At 37.8% G+C, this 18,674-nt stretch overlaps 1 protein-coding gene across 1 annotated transcript in view; it reads left to right on the top strand.

Annotated features, from left to right (window-relative positions):
* Positions 1–18,674, top strand: part of RSRC1 (arginine and serine rich coiled-coil 1) — a 169,224-nt gene that overhangs the window by 81,153 nt on the left and 69,397 nt on the right. The window contains exon 6 of the mRNA XM_074153424.1: positions 9,698–9,749. Within this exon, the coding sequence (XP_074009525.1) occupies positions 9,698–9,749 (52 nt within the window). The remainder of the gene's footprint in view (positions 1–9,697; positions 9,750–18,674) is intronic.

The following is an 18,674-nucleotide window of genomic DNA, read 5'->3' as shown; positions in this document are numbered from 1 at the left end:
GTTGTTGTGTGTTCCTTTATTTCTAGTCAGCCCAACTTTAGCTGTAGCTGTCCTCAGAGCAGTTTATAATGTGTTAATTCAAAAATTTGTTTTCAGAACCTGGATTTATCTGATACTATTTATATATATCTACTTTTTTGTAACATAAAGTACTGGGAATATAAAACAGTGATAAAAGATAAATGGAAATCCATACTTAGAAGCTAAATATTAACAACCTTATAATTTTTTAAAGCAGTGGAGATCATTGGTACCTTTGCTACCTTTCATTTTGGATTAGCACTTACCCTATAATGCTCAAAAGGGTTATTTTTCTCAGTTCAAACAGCTCAAAGATTTGTAATCCAAATAGTTTTCAAAGGGTACATTATGAAATACGTGAATTTATAGAATAATGACCAGGTGAAGATGTTGATGCAAAAGTCTCTATTCCGTCAACTCTTCAATTTATCAACACATTAATTGTTTTATTTTTGTGATTGTTATTGTGTTTTCGTGAAAATCTAAATATAACAGATGATATTCCAGGCTGCTAGTAAATAAATGAGTGAATGGTAATTTTTTTTAGCCTTTAGTATGTATCAGAGTACAATATTATCTATATTTTCTCTCTTATTAAAGAAGCCATGCAGAGTTTATGGCTGTGTGGGTCTAACATTTTCAGTGATTTTTCGTTTTTAAAAGACCTGGATTTGCCTATTTATTTTTTAAATTTTATTTACGACTCTGTGGCTAGTTGATCCATTTTCTGTATCCACTTCCAGCATGAAGGCCATTTTCCTTGCTTTTTCTCAATAATTTTCACTGAAATTAAGACATTATGTTTTATGGTCCTTTAAAGGAGCACTTGCTACAGCAATATGCAAAATGATTTGAAAGCTGAATGAAAATCACTGACACATGTTTGAGCTGTGCAGGGCTATTTGCCACAGACCTTCTGCCTTTGATTTTGTTCCAGTAAGCCATTGTTACTTATATCTCAAATTTGGATTTGGTAATATTCTAAAGTAAGATGCATTTTTTTTTCCTGACCACCTTTTGTAGGTGGTTCTCTGAAGATGCTGGGGAAACCCGTGTCTCTCTCAGAAGAAAATCCTAGTTAAGTGGAGTATATGTGAGAATCTACGATTAAAGTTAACAAATCCAAATGCTTTAATGACCATTTATGTCCTGGTTGATAGAAGGAAAAGGATTTTCTGAATCCTATGCTTTTGAGATATGGCACATGTTGAAGTGTCTGTTATGTTCTGGGACAATATAATGTGTTTTCTCCTTTGATCTCAATTTTGTATGAAAATTCAGTTGGACGAAAAGCATGTAGTGAAAATACTCTTTTGTATTTTAACAGAAAATTCTAACATTCCATTAAGTTGTTTAGCAGCTTTATAGCTGTGACTTTATAGTTATGCCAACAATTTTGTCTTCCTCTCTGGGCTCTGAATTTTAATGATTGGGCCATATCATTTCCTTTTGTTATCTTTCCTTCCCAATTTTGATAACTTGCCGATCTTGGAGGAGTAGGACTGAACAGGGCTGTCTGTACAGCTTAGAAAACTTTTCCAGACCTTTCTTTCAAGGTACAGATATTTTTTCCTAGCTATGGCTGGGAGAACCTTCTCCCACAAACAGATACCGCTTGATTATCTCTTCAGACTGGTGTATGTGTCGCCGGTTAAGCTGTACTTTTCACTTCATCATTAGTCATATTCTTTCGTGGCCTTTACATACATTAAAGGGAAAAATGGCTTTTCTGGCTGCTCTTCTATTTTTTGGGATAATGATTGCCGCTTCCTAGTTAGTATGTTGTTGCTGATGCTGGCTTTTTTTTTTTTTTTATGGAAGTGCCAAAAGCATCTGTGGATTTGATGGACAGATATCACTATTATTCCATGCTTTACATGATTTTTCTCCACTTATAATTCATGTATATCATGCTTTGATAACTGTAGAGGTCTGACAAGATTTAAGATCAAAATGTTTGTTATGCTCCGTTCTATTTCAATGCTGTAATGGAACATTACTGTAATTTGCATTAAACCGTAGCTAGTATGTGTTGATGGGAGGTCCATAAAAAGTATAAAATTCTTAGGAAATGGAGTATGAACTGTTCCTTGAGCTTAAAATGTTTTCTGTTCATGCTATTTATCTAATGTAAAAGAATACCAGGGATTTTTCAATAAAATATATTTCTGCTTATTAGTATCCATAATTCCCTACTGTGCTTCTTGGAGACTGTAAACAGCCTGCAAATTCCTCAGATTTTTTTTTTTCTCTTTCCCCAATTTCATCCTCCATAGTAATAGTAGTATAAAACTGCTTTGTCAAGATAGTATAATTTCTGTGTGTTTCATTTTTAGCTGCTGAGCACTTTCATTGAGCTAGTAGTATATCAGCTGGATAGTAGTAAAATTCTCCGTTCTCCAGTGTATGTAATAGAAAGATAGTTCTGGCCAGGGAGCAAGCAGGGAAAAATCTTACTTGTTTGTAGCAAACAGAATCAGTACCATCTCTTACTGAGTACCTTTTCCCAGTAAGGGAATTTATACATTTCCACGGTTTCTGAAATATCCAGGTTTTTTGCAACAAGCAGATCTCTATTAGGTCAAGACACTGGTCCTACTGCAACCTATATCTGAGTGTATTACTGATTGATTGTAACAGAGAAGAAACACTGAATTACACAAAAATAAGAACTTAGCATCCAGTCATTTAATCTGTTTTATGTCTGAAAATGTAGGGGTTTAATTCAAATAATGCTGGATATGCTTATTATGTTCCTATGTTATTAATTCCTGTTATGAATTCTTCTCTGGGATTTTTTCTTAATGTGAAAAAATGTTCCTCTGTCAATTTTGAATTTGCCACCCTCAAATTCATTCGTCTGGCTTGTGAAAGAAAAAGATGACAATTACAAGTTCTCAATCTCCTTTGTTGTTTGTTTGTTTTTATATTGTATGCTCCTGTGAGGTATTCTCTAATACGAGTAAGTTTTTTATTTTCAGTTTCTTTAGTAATTATTTTCCTTTTTTTTTTTTTAATCTCCTACTGAGGAATAAATTACTGAAAAGGAATCTAACCATTCCTATGCTAAACAATATGTCACATAATCTTTTCCATAATTTGATCAAACTCCATTTAAAAGATAGCTGGGGTTAAGGTTCTTTGTTGCTCTTTTCCTGTTGAGATAGATTTACTAGAATTGGGATGTATAATATCTCAGGTGAAGGCAGTCCACTGAATTACAGAATATATTAAAATGAAATTATCTATCTATCCCCTTTGTTTAATTTATGTCATTTCTTCCTTGTCTTTTCTCATTACTGATATACATTGAGGTCTCCTTTTAGCTGTCCGTGATGCTGCTAAACTGTGGGTTTTTTTTCTGAATTAATACTATTCTTTGAGACCGCAGTAAGGTAGATGAGAAGTTCTCCCCAATGCGCATTACTGTATTTATCAGCATTATATTTTATCCCGTTCTGTGCTGCTGTTATCACTTGGTCTGGTTAAGCCTGTCAGTCTCCTGTACCCCTAAATACTGTATTTCCCTCTAAATGTGATGGAATGTCATCATTCAATGTCTTTCCCAGATGCCTACTGAAGCTGTAAAACCAGTCTGCATTTTAATACAGAATAAGTAGAAATTGCTAATACCTGTGAGAAGTGGTCTTTGGTTATTTTGTGCCTTGATTACTTATGCAGGACTTTAATGAAAAGCTTTTGGCACTTCAACAAAACCATCAGCTTGTTTTTCTAAGCTACTGTATCAGTGTGTTTGAAATTTGAATTAGACTCATGAGATGTGGTTGTTTTTTCAGTGAAGACACCGTTTAGGCAGTTTATTAGCATGATGGCTTTTCCCTTTGCTCTGAACGGAGCCCCTCCTTTACCTGAAGGAACTTCATTCATTTAATGCCAGGGCCATTGTCTTTATCCCTGCAAAACGATTCTCCTCTCCATCCCAACTAACCACAATGTCCTCTTAAGCTTTGCTCCACTGGACTCCATCTGCTTCTATAACTTCAGGCCACTGAGCCCCAGACATCCCAACCCAAAGTCCCCTCTCACAGGATCATGGAGAAGTTTGGGTTGGAAGGGACCTTAAAGATCATCCGGTTCTCCGTTGCTCTGCCAGCCCACCGTGGCTTCTGTCTCTGGCTGTTCCCCCATCCCTATGTGTGGCTGCCTCCCACCTGCAAGCTGGAGTCTGAAACAATTTAGGATTTGCAGGTAGGAGGACTGCATTCCCAAGCATTTCCTGAATTGTGGGAAGAGATGATTGGCTTCCATATTACTAATTTTTTCTTCTGTACAATTCATCTGGTTTCAAGTGAAAAGCAAGCCTGAGAAGAATGTACAAACAATCACTTGATAAAGCCTCTAGAAGAGTTGTGGTTGCCATAACACTGGGGAATTTCTTTTATATTCCCAGCCTTGCCAACTTTTCTTCTTCTTGAATTCATTGCAAATGACATTTGCTTTAGGTTTCTGACCCCCTTTGGAAGTATTCCCGGTAGTTTTGGATAGCCATCTCTTCAGACAACTAGGGAACTTATGTTTTGTTCTTTCTTTTTCTTGTTACGCTTAACCTTTTTTTTTTCTCTTTTTGAGCTCATCAAGCATTGGGAAAGGCTAGATAAATGTCTCCAGGAAACTGATGATAGGCTGGAGTTAAAACAAGAGAGATTTGAGCTTTCAAAATCATATGTAAGGTTACTTAATTAGTGTTTGTTTGCTGAGTCCTTTGGGTATTGTTTTGATTTTGTTTTTTAAACTGGAATTTTACTGTTTACATTTGCATCAAGAGCAATTTGAACCTGGGAAATAGCATCTTGCTGAGGAAATCTGTATTTAACAAACCTACCATTCATACTCTATTTTTTGTCGCAATGTGCGGTTGTGCTAATATCATCCCCAAAGTATGAGTAGGAACATACTATTGGGCCACTATTATAATGGCATTTGACCACGAGGCCGTGAGTTGTCTTCAGGAAGAAACCTGGACACAACCCTTTTCTTTAGGAGGAGAAGTAACACTAAGACTTTTCAACTGGCATAAACAAACTAGCTTGCAAAGTTAGGAGATCTATAGCTTCATAGTTTTCTAATGTAATATAATGCCTGTAGGGAATTCTGGTTTTATCGGTAAGTGGAAAATCTTTTGAAATTATGAACTTGACTATTTTTGTTAAACAAATTTGATACCCTATGTCCTCTCTGCAAGTAGAACATGGAATTATAATTTCAGGCAGCACGTGTAGCTAAGACGGCGGAGGAATGTCGATTGTGTTTGCTGTGGGAAGCATGGCACTTAGGGGCTGTCACTCCTCTCTGTGAGCAGAGATAGAGAGGGCTTGAGGACTGCTATTTTTGTCTTTATTGAATGCAAAGATAAAACTTTTGTGTAAAAAACCAACCAACCAACCAAACAAACAAAACCCAAAAAACCCACCAAAAAAACCCAAACAAACAAAACAACAAAAAAAAAAACCATGAAAATTGATCAGTATCACACTAAGGTTTGTTAGGCTTTTATAGAGATGTTATTGGAGAGAAAAGTCCTGTAGTTAAATTATACGCAACCAATGTCAGTGATGAGTAGGAACTGGATATGCCCAGTTTTAGCAGAAACAATAAACATCAGTGACATTTTATATGAAAGTTTCATATTCATAAAAATTAGTTAAGAGAGCGTTGCAACTACAAATACTACTCAAAATACTTCAGCATCATTAACTGCTTGACTCTTGTGTTAATGTAATGTTTGTCAATAGTGACAAGAGCCACGTGCAGTACTCAACAATGTTCACAGTCATTAGCTCAAATGGAAGTTTGGACTCTCTTTTTAAGCTTAATTGTTCTGAAAACTTTTCCTTAATTTTCTCGAGTTTATTTTCACTTTAATATTGTTTTCTCAGTCAAAAACATGCATCACAAGTAGCAGGAAGATTTTAAAAAATGACATCTAGACGCTAATTTTAAGTGTTGGTTTCAAACCTATTATTTTTTTTGGTAAAATTTGAAAGCTGAATTCCACTTGCAATTGAATATTTTGAAAGCAAAACACTACACTGACAGCATGATTGAAGCTGTCCATCGAAACCATCACTTGCTCCCTGTAGCTACTACTGGCAAGCAACTTGTGTGTGGTTTTTTTACACAATAAGCACCAAATTTAAAGTTATGAGACACTGGTTTTAGTGCCATTTTAATAAAAAAAGTACTGTTTATGAAAGCAGTAACGATGTAATGCAGTAGACATACTGCAAAGAAATGCAAATAAAGAAGGATGTGCCACATCTTCCTAAAAGATCTTGCATTAAAAATTGAATGCATATAATCAAATTTTTGTGTGAGATATTAATAGCAATTATTAATCACATGGATATTTCTGTTTTATGGTATCCTGTAGAATACCATCATTTTCTGAAGCATAATTCCAGTGTGATACCAGACACTTATTTTGATGTATGTAAAATTCATCGTTAGGGATGTTTGACACGCCTCCTGTTATGTTGTGATATGCCTGTTAGGGATTTCCTTTCCTGCTTTTAGAGTTAGTTGTCACCTTCATCAGTTGGTACTATAAATACTTGGTACTATTTTTTTTTTTTTTACACAGTTTTGAATTCTTTTCCTTCTGTGTTATGCGTAATACCTTAAGGAAAGTATGAGGGTTTATTTTGCAACTTGTGCTAGATACCACTCTGATAGTATTTCCTACACCAATCATTTAACCATTTTTAAGTTTCCTGAGGGCCTTTCTGAATTTTGTCATTTAATGGTCTTCTAAATCAATACTAACCTCCAGTAGTCAGTCTTTCTCACACTTTGCTAACGGCTTGTTTGGGGGTCTAATTGTGATTTTCAGATGAATTCATCTCTGTCCGTTTTCTCAGAGCGTTGGCCTCATCCACCAGTTGGACAAATGCGTTCTGGAGCCAAGCTGGTAACCTTTCTTTAAGAACCCTTCATCCGTTCATCGTTCAGGGCATATCGATTGATAACAGAAAGACATCTATACCCACTTCTCCTGTGGGTATAGCAACGTCCAGGAAGCAACTGGATATCAGTCAGTGCTCGGGCTGCCATCAGGGCAAGGGGGAAGTGGGGAACTGCCCTTGCAGTTTCCAATGGGATATTGCTTAGTAAAAGAAGAATTTTAGTCTAGCCTACCTTATACCAACAAGACACATTCACACCTATGTGAGAGGAGTGGGAAAAGGCATTTTGGGCTGTGTGGAGCATTTCAGAGCAGGGGGAGCCGTTGTGTTAGTATTGGTAGAATTTCACATTTAGTGGTGGGAGGCGTCACTTGTACTGCTGCTCATTGCTTTCCCTTTTCCTCCATCTGCAGCCTGGTTTAATATTTGCTCTTTCAGGGAATTTTTGGCGATGTAGTGGTGCTAGATGTTGTCACTTTAGGCTTTGAATATGGAAATAGCATCAGTGAAATAATATCAGTGAAACGTCTCTTTCTCCAGTCTGTAGTGCTAACCAGAGTGTTCCATGGTTGAAAAGATGACATCCTTTTATTTGTGAGATCCAGGCTTTTTTGTCAAATATCTGACTGGATAACCGCTGTAAGAACAGAAAATGATCTCTCTTAACACAACCAGTCCCATAGCATTTGAGACACGCTTGAATCTTACAGAAAAAAGCTGCTTTAGAAACGTGTCGGCTGGTGCTGCTGCCTGCGTTGGGCAGCCCATAGGAGTGAGTCGCAGCCTGAGAGGGTGCTGGGGCTGCGGGGGATGCGCTGTGGCCCAGATAGGGTGGGGAATCAGTTAATTTAATCAAACACTTTGTTACAGAAGGGAGAAAACTAATATAGGAAACTGATTTAACTTGCTGTAAGCGTTACTGGATGCCAGAACCTGACTGGTGGGTTGGGTTGCACAAAAACTTTGTTCACGTGAATATGTGAGCACTGCTAGTATTTTTACACCAAACACTTCTCCTTCTCTGCTAAATTGTACTGCAATATTTTGCCATACTAAAGTAACCCTGGAGGTTTTTTTCTTTTATATCTAAAGTTGTCATAGGAATGGAAAAACCGCAAACCCAAGTACAGCTTTTCTGAAACTTAGTAAGTTGGGCAAGTTTGTTCTGGAAGGAAAGCAGATCCTTTCCTTCCTCTCCTTTCTTTCCTCTAGTGACGTGTTCAATATGCCAAAACATATTGTAATAATTAGTTCATTGCAAGAGGAAGAAATTTGAAGATGTTTTTACAATAAATTTCAAGATTTTTCTTGCTGGCACCAAGATTAGTGGTCAACACTAATGGTAGCATTGGTACAGTAGTTATAATAATAAATTTTGCCCAATAATCTTGGGTTTGTGCAAACAGCTAGCAAACTTTGAACCTAAAAAATATTAGACCCCTATACAACTAAAATCTGGATGGTAATTTAAATTTCCTTTTTCAGGTATTAATCTGTGGGTTGATATAACATCTTTCATACTGCGTGCTAATTGAAGAAGCAGTCTGTAAATACTTGTAGTAGAAATTCAGTTGTTCTTTGCCATCAGCCTCTCTTAATAGGTGTAGACATAATGTAAAACAAAGGATTAATAAATAAATAAAAAGAAACACCTAAAAAGCAGAAAATTGGTTTTCTCATCAATTAGTAGAATAATGTGTGTGCTTCTGCACACAGCATTGGAGATATCCAAACTAGAAACTTTCAAGCTCTCACTCAAATTATGACAGTGCATTTTTCAAAATACAAGGCCACTTTATACAGCATGATTGATACTGTATTACTATAATCTGTAGTCTGTGATATCACACAATACAAGCTAACTCTCTTACCCTACAGAGGATCATCAGTTGGGACTTTCGTATTGAAGAACTTTGCCCGATTACCCTGATTAATATTTGTATGGCTAATAGGGTGAAACTGGAAGGGTGCAAACTTAGACTGGCTGTCAGAAAAAAATGTTCCAGTAGCAACATCTGCCTAGAAGAGTTTTCAAAGCTGAGCAGTGACACGAAAAATTTCCGTCATGTTTTGTTTTTAGTGCAGAGCAGAAGACTCTCAAACTTTTCAGATGCTTACAGAAATAATCAACTTCTGAACTCCGTGACAAATGCGGTTTGTGTATAAATTTAACTGTGAAAACGTTTGAGTGGCTTCAAAATTAGAGGGACAGCAAGCACATTGGACACAGTAAAACATCACTTGGAATAATTAGCATAGTGGGTGCACAGCCAACAATATGTTCCTCGGCCCAACAGATGTGAAGAAATACCTTAAGGAGAGGAAAAAATCAAAACAGATAACAGAAGAAGTGTGAAAAACTCACCATATTAATCATATTAAAACCAGATTTTGAGCATGCTTGTGTAGCAATGTATTTTTGTGGAACTGGGGAGGATTTGCTGTTGGAGGCCTGAGGAAGGAGCTGAAGGTGGGCTTCAGCCTGGCCGGGGCTGTGGGTGCTCAGGTTGGTCAATGTGGCACAGTGCTACCTCATTGGGATTATATTTTCTGTCAATTCTGAAAATTTCTGGTAGTTCTAACTCAAAATATGATAGGCTTTATTTCAGCCTGGAATTTTCTTTGGGTGGCGCATGGCACAGAGTCACTCGCAGGGGTGACAGCTCCCTGCTGGTGGTGGCAACGCCATGGTCGGTAACGTGTGACCTTGTGTGTTGAACGTGCAGTTATGAAGACTTATCCTCTCTTTTCAGACTCCTGCTGAACAGGCCAAAGCTAGATTGCAGCTGGTTCTTGAGGCAGCTGGTAAGTGTTGCTATATAAGTAAAATTATATTCCTCAAAAATGTATTTAACTTCTGTAATATCAGAAAAATGAGACCTATCAAGGCAGTAATTTTATCCATTTCTGTTTGACGAATGCGAAGTCCCTTTCTGCATAGCTCACTTCAATTTCTGGTTAAGATGAAACTGGTGTGCATGATCATTGGGACTTAGTAAATCCCTTTAAGGAGATAAAAATAAGTAATTTTTGTTTGTTGTTGAGAACCAGCACTCAGACTTCATGTGTTTGTCCTGCTGCTGCTGCTGAGACTTTATTCTGTGGTCCCAAGAATTTGGGTTTGTGTCTTACTTTTTAGCGCTGAACTGAACTAGTGCATGTGTGTATTTTTATATATATATATATATATATGTATTTATTTGAAATAATAGCAGAAATATGTAGCAAGCTTTCCAAAAGGGTCAGATCAAGAGAGTGATCTACATACTAGTCCTCTGCAGAGAGAAACATTCCTATTTAGTCTAGCACTAGTAAGGAGGAAGGCAAGATAGATATGTTGGTAAATACTTTTAATTTTGGAACCTTTAATTTAAATAAAAATTGGAGTAATCCAGTGGCTTTATGTCAGGTTTAAAACTTTAAAGAAATTTTTGTCCTGTTGTGCCAAGGATGATAATATCATTCCTTTTATGCTGCCTTTTTTTTGTAAACGTTGTATCTAAGTTCGCATTAAAACTCAGAGCCGTGCTTGTTTCCAAATGGACACTACTTTGGTTTATTTTTTACTAATCTAATAGTGTTGAGTTACATAGCTTTGACGTGCACTTCTTGGGTTTTTCCCCTATGGAAGTTGCTGTGGATTTGACCCCTGGTGTAACTGAGCTCGAGGTCCATTCTGTTCCTTGTCCCCACGGTGGTCGCACGCCCTCGCGCTGGGGTGGGGTGTCTGGGCACCAGCTCCTCGCTGGCCGTGATGCAGAGGGGTTGCTCCTCTCTTCACCCACGCTCCAAGTGGTTATTTACAGGGGTTGCCTGTGTTTTGATGCACTTATGCTATGGTTGTGAAAACATGATTCGAGAACCTTACACTGTAGTAGGATTGTGGAAATTATAATAAATTTATAAATGATTCATGATGCTTTTATAACATTACTGGATGTTCTTTAGGTACTTGTATTTGTCTTCAGATTATTAAAATAATGATTTAATGCTCTAAAGTGGTAGTCTGTGTTGAGGTTTGTAATCCTAATTCATTTCTGTATCTTATTTTAATTTTCCCATTAAAACTTCGGCAGTTGGTCGTGCCTAAAGGAAAGCTTTCATAGTATTTCATATGCATTGTAATAAATACATATTTGTCTTTAGTTCAGCTTTCATCTTTCATATATGTATTTTTAACTTATAAACAGCAATTTCCAAGAAATGCCATTTTTTTTTCTTTTTTCTCCTTGTGGGAACTTTCTGGTTTAAGAAATGCCCATCTCCTCACATTGCTTATACTTTTTTCAAAAATGCACCTAGCCTTTTGTGTTGTATATCTTCAAATGCATTCATTGTTCTCCTTAACTTTTAATAAATCTTTGAAGCATATAATTATAAAATAGATGTGACAGCACTGACCTAAAAAGCACAATTTGTGTATACTACTCACATCTATCACACCTCATTTTTTAATTTAACACCTGGGAAATGTATAAAAGATACCTGTGGGTTGTATATCATCATGGCCTGGGTCCCAAAAATTTCCCAAAACATATAAAAGGTCTATGGCGCTGTTAAATTTAAATATTCATAATTGAAGTCTGAAACTTAGACTGAAGCTGCAAGCTGTTCATAAATAAGTGAGTTAATCTGTTTATTTCTCTTACCATCCAAAATACAGAAAGTTCTTTCCTGGCTTTATTTTAAGTCTCTGTAATCTCGGGCATTTATGAGATCATCCCCCCACCTTCTTCCCTAGTCTTGTATTTAGTCAATTAAATTGAATTTTTATTAATCTGTTGTGAGAGGAGTATTGGAAATGTTAATAATGTTGTTTCAGTATCTTTTTTGAGTGTTTACTCATTGCAAAATCACTTTTTTCCCCCTTAACTTTAAAAAAAATTAAAAGAAATCTGTTAGACTGTTACTGACCTGCTTTTCAAGGAGTTCACAATCAACAGGTTAATTGTTGTTGTTGTAGCATGATGCCATATGATTTAATTGAATATAATGCAAATTTAAACCTGTACTTCAGTAATGATGAAGAAAGCTGTTGTTTGCATGTGTAGTGCTTGGTGCAGGCTCCATCTCAAACTCGTGAATTAACTTGTAGAATATCTGGCTGCATATGTTATGGGAATTGCTCCAGTCCCACTAAGCAGGGAAAAGACCTGTGCTTTATTCAAAATGGATTAACTACACTTTACCGGTTGTTAATGACGCTGTACCCATAGAATCATAGAATCGTCTAGGTTGGAAGAGACCCTTGGGATCATCGAGTCCAACCATCTTCCCTACTCTACAAAGTTCTCCCCTATACCATATCCCCCAACACCACATCTAAACGTCTCTTAAACACATCCAGGGATGGTGACTCAACCACCTCCCTGGGCAGCCTATTCCAATGCCCGACCACTCTTTCTGTGAAAAATTCTTTCCTAGTGTTCAGTCTAAACCTACCCTGTTGGAGTTTGAAGCCATTCCCTCTCGTTCTGTCATTAATTACCTGTGCGAAGAGACCAGCACCAACCTCTCTACAGTGTCCTTTCAAGTAGTTGTAGAGAGTGATGAGGTCTCCCCTCAGCCTCCTCTTCCTCATACTAAACAGTCCCAGCTCCTTCAACTGCTCTTCATATGACTTGTTTTCCAGGCCCTTCACCAGCTTCGTTGCCCTCCTCTGCACTCACTCCAGCACCTCGATATCTCTCTTGTATTGAGGTGCCCAAAACTGGACACAATACTCGAGGTGTGGCCTCGCCAGTGCTGAGTACAGGGGCACAATCACCTCCCTACTTCTGCTGGTCACGCTATTTCTAATACAAGCCAGGATGCCGTTGGCTTTCTTGGCCACCTGGGCACACTGCCGGCTCATATTCAGCCGCTTGTCAATTAGAACCCCACTCCTCTGTGGTTTGGACAAACAAAACAGTCTCACCTTCTGCAACTGCTCGGAGTTACCAATTAGGGTTGGGGGAGGCATTTGGGAAGGTCCTTCCTTGTTCATCATGCTGTTACGGTGGCGTTTCCAGTCCCCTTGCCTTGTCATGACCATACCATTCATATCCCATGTCCCACAATAATATAGCATTTTCTCATATTGTCTGGATTCAAATATATTTGCTCATTTCATTCTGAAGATTTCCATATCTTACCATACTTTGAAAGAAACAATCTAGAGAAAATTCACTTTGATTACTTAGCAACTTTTTTTTTTTTTAATATACCGGAAATGCCTTTGGGTTAACATAACACAAATATAGCAAACAGTACCTAAGTCTGTAAGGGGACAACATATATGAAATGTTTGTCTATAAAATACCAGTGTTTGCTCTAAGAGCAGCCTGACTTTAAATTCAAGATGATGGTGGGTTTTGAAGTTTGCTTACAGCCTTGCCCAGCAATACTTTGATCTAATACTTGAGTTTATAAATGTCTATGCACCATCACGTCACGATGCTTCAATTTTAATTTCTTTATTTTAGTATGTAAATTTCCCATTGTATAGCCCCATCAAAAGATCTAAATTCCAATTTATTATTTGTCACTGCTCCTACCCTAGATTAAAGCATTGTATTGAAAAAGGTAAGAGAAATGCGGACAAAAGTTTGTCGTGTGCACGTGGAAAAATTGAATGTGTGTGTTACTGGACACTCATTTTGAGGGAAAAAAAAATTACATGTAAGTAATGATACAACCTTGCGACATGTCACTGCTGAACTGGAAAAGTTAATTTTTATCACATTTGTGCTGGAAATGGTATTAGAATGTAGCTTTAATGACTGGTATTGACTAACTAAATATAGCTAAGGAGTGGTGGCAGGTTAACTGGTGCTCTGCTGGGAATACTGCTGCACTCACGCTGCCTGCCAGCTCCTCCAGCCTGTGTGGGCACATGAGGAGTCAACCTGCCTGAGCTTCTTCAGGAGCAATTCTTTATCCTTAATAACAGTTTTGTTTGAAACTTCTGTGGAGCCGCAAACTTAAGAAGGACATGGACCTGTTGGAGCAAGCCAGAGGAGGCCACAAAGATGCTCAGAGGGCTGGAGCCCCTCTGCTGTGATAACAGGCTGAGAGAGTTGGGGTTGTTCAGCCTGGGAAAGAGAAGGCTCCAGGGAGACGTTATAGCCCCTTCCAGTCCCTAAAGGGACTACAGGAGAGATGGGGAGGGACTCTTTATCAGGGAGTGGAGTGATGGGATGAGGGGGAATGGTTTTAAATTGAAAGAGGTTTTAAACGGTTTTAATCTATTTAGGTTAGATATTAGGAAGAAATTCTTGACCGTGAGGGAGGTGCGACACTGGCCCAGGTTGCCCAGAGAAGCTGTGGCTGCCCCATCCCCAAAGGTGTTCAAGACCAGGCTGGATGGGGCTTTGAGCAACCTGGTCTGGTGGGAAGTGTCCCTGCCCATGGCAGGGGGGTTGGAATTAGATGATCTTTAATGTCCCTTCCAACCCAAACCATTCTATGATTCTCTCAGAACCCAGAACATTATAGAATTGAGGGAAAATTATTTGATGTCAGGGCTTAAGTTCAAGTACCTTCTTCAAATTGGGCACAAGAACAAATACATATTTGTATGCAATACACATCCATATTTTTTAAGAGAAGGCATTTGGGCTGTTGCTTTATCAGAGAGCAGAAAGTCTGAAGATACTTTGTTCAATTTTAAAAGCAGGAATTGCCAACCTTTCTCCAAGCATAGGAAATGTCACTCCAAGTGCTGTTTGCACTCTGTCCATGTGCGTTGGGCTAGTGAAACAGCTCACCCTGCTTTCGTGCTGCTGACAACAGCATTAGCTAGAGGCAAGAGACACTCTGTAAGGGCTGTGATTTCCAAAAGAATTTAGGTACAAAAAAGTTTAGATAGTCCTTGTTTTGCTTTATATTCTTCTGGAGTTTATGTTAGAGTTGTCTTCTCAACCTGAAGATGATGTGTGTATAATTTTTTGCTTCACATCAACCTATTGACATGGAAATTATGTAGCTTTATCCCTGTGGCTTTTTAAGCAAAAGAAAGTGGTATATTATAATACACTAGTATTATACACTAATACACTAAATTTAAGGAATATTTGAAAGTTCTTTCAGCATGTCAACTTTTCCAAGTCCTGTTCTAGTACAATGGCCACAGTTTAAAAAAGTTAAGTCTATGCTATTGTATTCCCTTCACTCTTCACTGCTTTCTTCATCACCAGAGATGCTTGATTTTAGGGAAGGTAGGTCCAATGGCCAACTGCTCAGCCTCAGCAAAAATTGTAGATGTTTGGTATCTTGGGAAAATCTGCTGTTAGAATCTCACTTAGATATTAATTTAGGAAACAACAACTGATTTCTCTGAAAGCCAAAAGATCACAGAATCATAGATATCAAGTAGTAAGCCAGACTCTTTAATTGGCTATTTATTTTTTTTGCTGGTGCATTTTGGGAATTGTGACTTCTGGTTTCTCGTTGTGGGAGAGCTGGTAAATGCGAAATATTCACCTTATTTGTGAGGGGAGGAGGGGAAGATGGCCTTTTTTATATTCAGGTAATATAGTGCTGTCAAGACGTTTTGTCTCCAAGTCCTTCATTCATACTGATGTTGCTATGCACTTTGTTAAATTATTTTTCTCTTTTTTGGTGTAGATTAATGTCAGTATCTTCATTCTTATTAAGCAGGGCAATACTTGAAGATACTGTAGCGCTCCACTTTAGTTTTTAAGGCAACTGATTTTTGATTTATAAAAACTGTCATTTAGTAGAAATTGTTGGTCTCAGCTATAAATTTATATTTGCACAACTTTATTTACTTACCCTTCTTAATATTGCGATACAAGAAAGCCTTTTTAGCATCCTCTGACAATATCGCAGCAACTTGCCACGTCTGAGCAGATGTTAAGCAGGCAATAGTTGAATGTTAATTTTGAGAGGGTGGTATGTTTAAGCCTATCTGAAGTATGTTGCATGTGGGCCTTCCAGACTTAGCTACAATGCTTTGTCTCTTGGGAGAGTTTTAAAGCTAAACCTCTTTCTTTTTGTCACTCTATATGGACTCTCTCAAGTCAGTATAAAGCAGATCATCCCTTGGCTAAAGCTCTTCAGCTTTTGTTATTGGGCTCTGTAGACCTGTAATTAGGCCTCCTGGCAGGCCTTGCAGGCCAGTTAATGGTCATATGGAGTTTCTGTGAGGCAGGCTGGCTTTGTGTAAATCCTTCATCGGGATACGTTTATGGGTCACTTCCTACCAGGACGGGGCTTTGTGCCGCTGCCCCACGGGCGGAGAGGGAGCAGGTTCCCTTGACCATCGCCAGCTCAGTTCCCGGCGCACAATCTTCCCGGCTAATCCCCAGTGTAAACAGAGGATTTAGCTGAGCTTCTGTCACTTACAGTTGCCAAACCACTTGGGTGTCTGTGATTTCTTTCCCAGACTTCATTACCGAGAGATGGAGAAGCACAGAAGATTTGAGCTAGGATTTTGTCTTAAACGTTTTCTCGCTCTTATCGCTAATTTTAAGGAAAAAGTTTGCCCTGCGTCGAATCCCGCCTTGCTAAAACCCATAAGCTTAACAGAAAACCTCAACACTTTAAAGGCAGTTAATGTGTGCTGTAAATTGCTGTATGGCACCCGTGCTTTCTCATAAAGATTAAAATGAGGATGAATATTCCAAAATGTAAATCTCTTGATAAGAAATAGCACGTGGCCATTTCGAACTAGCAATCTGGCTGCCTTCACCGAAGTAGTCTAAAAGTTTTTTCTGTGGTGATAAGCTGAAATTTCTTACTGTCCATATAAAGACAATGACAAAAGGCAATTAATCTGGATTTTCAAAGGTCTAGAGTTAGTTGAAATAAGTGACAGATCTATTTTTGGAATCTGCATTTCAATCTATCACTGAAAGAACATTCAAGAATAGGGCATTTTTGTGCAAAGAATTCTTGACAGAGTTTATTTAACAGAAACTTAAGAACTGAGACACTAACATGACATTAGCAATATGCTGTGAAAATTGATGAATACAAATCATGAGCATTTAGCATTTATCAGATCTGTTTGACAGCAATTCTGGATATTGGATATTTAACTCATTATCTTTGAATTATACTATCAGATTGCTCCCTTTAATTTTATACCATGCATCCTTATTACATTTTACATATTCCTTAAAGAGAAAATAATTGAATCTAAGTAGTATTTTTGCCTTGGCTCCTGTAAAAATGCAAGTGTTTGTCAATACTTACTGCATTTTTTTAAAAAATCTACCCATTACAACACATGTTACTGTGGAGAAAAATCTCATTTTGCACTCAGTGCCTGCTAAATAAATAGTCAAATACTCTCTACTTTCTGGTATCAAAATGGCTCATAACAGATGTGGCTGAAAGGACCACATACGTAGACTGTATGATTTTAGTCTGGTGGAACTAATAGGATCACTTGCTACTTCATACATTCTTGCTTTTCTTTTACTTTAATAAAAACTGTTTAGTTAAGTAGGATGGCCTCTATTTTGGTCTTTCCTAATGATGCAAAGTCGTAAGGCAGGCAGGTGGCAACAAGTACGAAAAATTTCCTTTTGTTGGTGCTTATTTTTAAATGTCAAATTTATAAAATGTTGATTAATTTCTCATTTTGATTATGGCTTTCTTACTTTTGATTTTGCTATTTATGTTCTTTCCACTGAAAACTCAATGGCCCTAGTTTGAATTTCTCATTATGCAAACAATTTTAGAAGGAGGGATAACATGTGTTCGTATACATGCACAAAGGATGAAATAATACATTAAATATCTCATCTGCTTAATGGAAATTTTAAAATAGCTTTTAAAATAGTGCTTTCCCCAGAAATTGTGAGAATTTGAACTTATTATAGGCTTAAAAGTTGCTGAATACTGACAAAGAGATTAATATAGTTACTATGGGTATGCTCAGTTTGCTTTAATATAGAATTCTTATTTCTGTCAATTTCAAACAGTTGTTTTGAGTAGTATCTATTGACGCTTTGGATAATTGAATTTTACTTCTATTTATATAAAAATCTCAATTCTGTGAGCAAAGACGTCTTATTGAACTACCATTTCTCTGTATGATAAACATGGAGGTAGGCACTAAAAATGTTTATAAAAGTGTTTCGTGCAGCATTTCTTGAACCCCAAGCTAAGGAGGATTTGAATGGATAGGAATCTGTTCCTAATGAAACCACCTCCAAGCAAGCAACACCTGGGTATGTGAGTGAGCAGAGGAGAGCGCGATGGCCGAGCATCCCTCCTGCTGCAGCGGCTCCCAGGGGCTGGCGACAATGCTGCAGGACATCCTCCTGCCCTCCTGGGACTCCAGCACAAGCCCAGGGACCTGGACAGGGGGTGGGAAGAGCTGCATCAAATTGCCACGTCTTTGAAATAGATTGTCCCCATCCCATCAGAGGCAGCTTGATCACTTCTGCTGCATTCCAGCAAGCGCTCCAAGAGGGCTTTCAGGCACAGGATCAGGACCTTGGGTTTTGTTATGCTGCAGGTAACAAAATAGCATGTAGTAATTATTGAAGATCAAATTTGTATCATGCTCTTTTACTGAGAACAAGCTATTAAAACATTAGTCCACTTTGTCGTTGTTTTTAAAAGAAGTTTTAAGTTGGACTTCCTGAAGCTCACCTTGCAAAGTTGTCCCTGAGACAAGGGGATGAGACTGAGAACTTGAGAGGGAAATGAAGAGGAATGTGGGTGGAGGAAAGATAAAACAATTGTTCTGAAAATCTACACAAGGCATTGTTA

Source organism: Numenius arquata, chromosome 9, assembly GCF_964106895.1.
Source record: "Numenius arquata chromosome 9, bNumArq3.hap1.1, whole genome shotgun sequence".
NCBI classification, from domain to species: domain Eukaryota; kingdom Metazoa; phylum Chordata; class Aves; order Charadriiformes; family Scolopacidae; genus Numenius; species Numenius arquata.
This window is presented reverse-complemented; position numbering and strand designations above follow the sequence as displayed.